Source organism: Cyprinodon variegatus, unplaced genomic scaffold, assembly GCF_000732505.1.
Source record: "Cyprinodon variegatus isolate N-32 unplaced genomic scaffold, C_variegatus-1.0 Scaffold181, whole genome shotgun sequence".
NCBI classification, from domain to species: domain Eukaryota; kingdom Metazoa; phylum Chordata; class Actinopteri; order Cyprinodontiformes; family Cyprinodontidae; genus Cyprinodon; species Cyprinodon variegatus.
Genome location: NW_015150634.1, coordinates 203,996 through 207,889, shown reverse-complemented (window position 1 = coordinate 207,889; position 3,894 = coordinate 203,996). Strand labels below are relative to the sequence as shown.

Genomic DNA, 3,894 nt, shown 5'->3' with positions numbered 1-3,894 from the left:
TGCAAGTTTAGAGAATGAGAAAAAAGTGGCGCTCGTTTATTTAAATCAGGGGGAGATGCGTTTGAGATGAGTGCTGCGGGAGGATAACCCGCAGTGTGTGCTGCGGGATAACCAGCCTTTTACTCTGCATTTTTACTGTAAACCAGGGAGGGCTGGGAACTTAATTACCTTTGCAAAATAATCACAGTTTAGCAAAAAAAAAGTCTGCCACTCTGGGCCTCTGAGCAAGACCCTTTACCCCCGATTGCTCCCCGGGTGCCGCACAATGGCAGCCCACTGTTCCCCAAGGGGATGGGTTATATGCAGAGGTCAATTTCTCCAATGTGAGATCAATAAAGTTCAATTATTATTATTATTATAATCTTCAAATCCAGGAGGCACAATTTGTCTGCAGGCCTTTAAGTGGTGGTAAAACACTCCAAGCGGGTTAGTTGTCACACAGAAAAGTAGAGAGATGCAGAGAGATGCAGCTAGCATGCAGATTAGGACTGAAACAATGTTCGATATGCCATACCCTGTCGTTTAAAGTTTAAATTATGTTTGTAATGTCTCTCTTACTCCTAATAAAAATATTAATACAAAAAAAAAAGGACTGAAACAATTAATCAGATTATTTATGATTAATGGATTATTGAAGAAAAAAAAAATTGCCAACTAATTTACTAATGGATTAATCATTAACTGGAGTATAGAGAATCTAAAACATGCTTTTAGCTGACAGAGGGGCCCACTTAGAGCAGTAATTATACCAAAATTGTAAAAAAACAAACAAAAAAAAACTGTTAACATTTTGCATTCAAGATAAAAATCTTTTTCGTCTTTCAATCTGCTCTGTCCAGAACTCCTCAAGCAGAAAAGTCTAGTTTCACCTTGTTTGATTTTGCAAAAATTCTTCATTAAGGAACCTTTTGCTATCTAATTATTAATCAAAAAATAATAATCGAGAGACCAATCGATTTAATAAATAATTGTTAGTTGCAGCCTTAATGCAGATCCATGCATGCAAGTAGAAGTAAGCACTTCAACACAAAGATGACAATCATCTTGCAACGATGGACTCTAGGCAAGCAGGCTTTCAAAAACTGAAAAACTGGGATTAACCACTTGGGGTTAGTGCAGAAAGCAAAACTTTAAAAACCTGGCTCCATTCAGTGCATTAACACATTAAAAAAATCTTAATTTACCGCACTTATTGCTATCAAACCTTTTACTATAATTTTATACCATTTTCCATGATGTGCCCCACTTTCCTGTCATTACATCCTCAGCTTATGAGCTGAAGTTACATTGGACCAATAGGAAGATTATCATCAAATGGTGCAATTCATGTAAGCTTCACATTTTACTCTCAATGTTTTTACATAAAGCTACATATTGTACCAACCAAAAAAAAAAGTCCTCTAAGAGCCTCTGCACTCATTCCAGCTCTTCAGAAAACCTACTTTCTAAGTACGACATAGACTAAGTTTCAACCATATACTGAGTTACCATTTCGAGAAAAAAAAAATTTGTCAAAACAACATTTTACAACCAAAATACAATGCTTCCAAGAGCTTTTCTTTTTTTTTATTACAGTCAGTACTTTTAGCTGATTCTGGTATAGAGTTTAAGTATATGCCATAAACACACAATACTGGCCCATTAATTTGTGATTTTATTGTAAATGCAATAAATTATCTTACACTTTTAGACATTTACCTGTCATTATACTCCTGAGATTTTATCTGTATAGAAATAGTAGAAGTTTTACAATCTATGCAGATTTCCAATCAAACCTACCTAGTTGTGTTTTGTATCTATGCTTCTTTTTCTATGTCTGCTTCTGTCTCCTTAAACCCCAGTTGGCCTGGGCAGATGGCCGCTCACTCTGAGCCTGGTTCTGCTGGAGGTTTCTTCCTGTTAAAAGGAAGTTTTTCCTCTCCACTGTCGCCACAAGCATGCTTAGTGTGAGAGATTGCTTTGGAGTCAATGAGTTGGTGCAATCAACTGGTTTTCCTCCTTGAGGTCTGTGCGGGTTTGCGACTGTCAGATGTATAATCAGGAATTTTTGAGGTGCGTGCAGAGACAGATTTGACAGTTGTAGAGGCTATGCGTCAGTAGAATAAATTGGCCTTTAGAGATGAGTTTTAAAAAATAAAATTATTTGAAATCTTCCATATCATCATCTCTAGTTATTGCATCTATAGATTGCAGCATTGAGATCTAAAAACGCCTACTAAGCTGGATAAAAACATATCTACAAAACCTTTTCCTGATATACTTTACAACCTGAAATTTTATATAATATATATATATATATATATATATATATATATATATATATATATANTATATATATATATATATATATATATATATGAAGTTAATTATCCATATTTTAGGCATGCTTTATAAAGCTTATCTAAATCTCTAACCTAAATACTTTGAATAGGTTTCTTCCTGTTAAAAGGGAGTTTTTCCTCTCCACTGTCGCAAGCATGCTTAGTGTGAGGGATTGTATTTGAGTGAATGAGTCAGAGCAATCTACTGGTTTTCCTTAGATAGAAAACTTTGAATCAATTTGACTGGATGATCTGGTGAACTGTAAAGTGTCTTGGGATGACATGTGTTGTGAATTGGCGCTATAGAAATAAACTGAATTGAATATTAAAAGCTGTTTTCCCAGCAGGGTTCCTCATAGATGTTGACAGGAATCCATCAATGCAGCTCTGATGTGTTTATGGGGAGAGCCTCTCCTCCCAGATGAGCTAAATATATGAAGATAAAGAGCAGCTATTGTTCTATTAACTAAAACTGGTTGTCTGGCCATTTTATTTTGAACTAGTTGGTTTGTTTATACTAATCAGATGTGATTAAACTGGAGAACAAGAAGCATCAGCTAGCTGGATGACCAGCACAGTGAAATGCACATGGTTAGCCTAGCCGGGCTCTTTAGTTTAGCTTCTTCTGAGCTGATAGAAAGTGAAGGTTTAGCTGGGAAGAGAGTTTTTAGGAGTGTAAAGAGAAGCGAGAGGTACAGGCAGAGGAAAAGTGGAGAAAATAATGATAACAGGAGGATGCTCCATCTGTTTCTAGAGTCCAAAAAACTTGATTTAGCGGCAGAAAGGCGAAAGGAGCGGCTGAGTTTTCTGGAATAAACGGAATAAACTGTGTGTAGGAGGGGACAGCGAACCGGCGCCGGGTTTCCAAACGGTTTTCTAACGGGATGGAGCCGCGCGAGCTTCTGCGCCACGCATCGCTGAGACACACCGTCCCTAAACCTGCAGCTGGGACGGTGCGCAGCGCAGGGGGAGAAGGAGACCATTTCTACCCGATAAACTCCTCCACAGACCGGGGGGACAAGTGAGCTCCGAGCCCGAAGCAGAGAACCAAACAAGGCGGGCTATCTCACCATTAAAACTTTGGCAGCGCTCTCCAGTTGTGTGATCACTTCTGGTGCACCGACCGCCGCCATCATCGTCGGCTCGCTCCAATGACGCGCCGCGCGCAGTGCATTGTGGGACATCCCGGAGGAGCCCGCAGCGCGTTATGTAACCACGCTTTACGGCACACTGCTGTAACAGAGCTTTACTTTTTATTTATTTATTTATTTATTTTTTATTAAGTCATAGACATTTACATGAAAAAATACTCTCAGAGAGGATTGCAAAGGTGTACATGAACAGATAAAGATCAATTACAATAAAATAAAAAAAAAACAGAAAAGTAATACAAATAACAGGGGATTTATCTCTGCAAACATTTAAATCAAACATAGAAAGAGCCATAGAAATATTAAAAACAAAAAAAGGTGGATGCAATTAGAATAGCAGATGTTGGGACAAATCAAGTCTCAATTTTTTGGCATATTTGTCATTTTTTATCTTTCTAAGACAAGAAAAATAGGTTTTAAAG

At 37.7% G+C, this 3,894-nt stretch overlaps 1 protein-coding gene across 1 annotated transcript in view; it reads right to left on the bottom strand.

Annotated features, from left to right (window-relative positions):
* Positions 1-3,457, bottom strand: part of xpo4 (exportin 4) — an 82,266-nt gene extending 78,809 nt beyond the window's left edge. Inside the window, exon 1 of the mRNA XM_015378911.1 lies at positions 3,392-3,457. Within this exon, the coding sequence (XP_015234397.1) occupies positions 3,392-3,457 (66 nt within the window). The remainder of the gene's footprint in view (positions 1-3,391) is intronic.
* Positions 3,458-3,894: the final 437 nt, after the last annotated feature.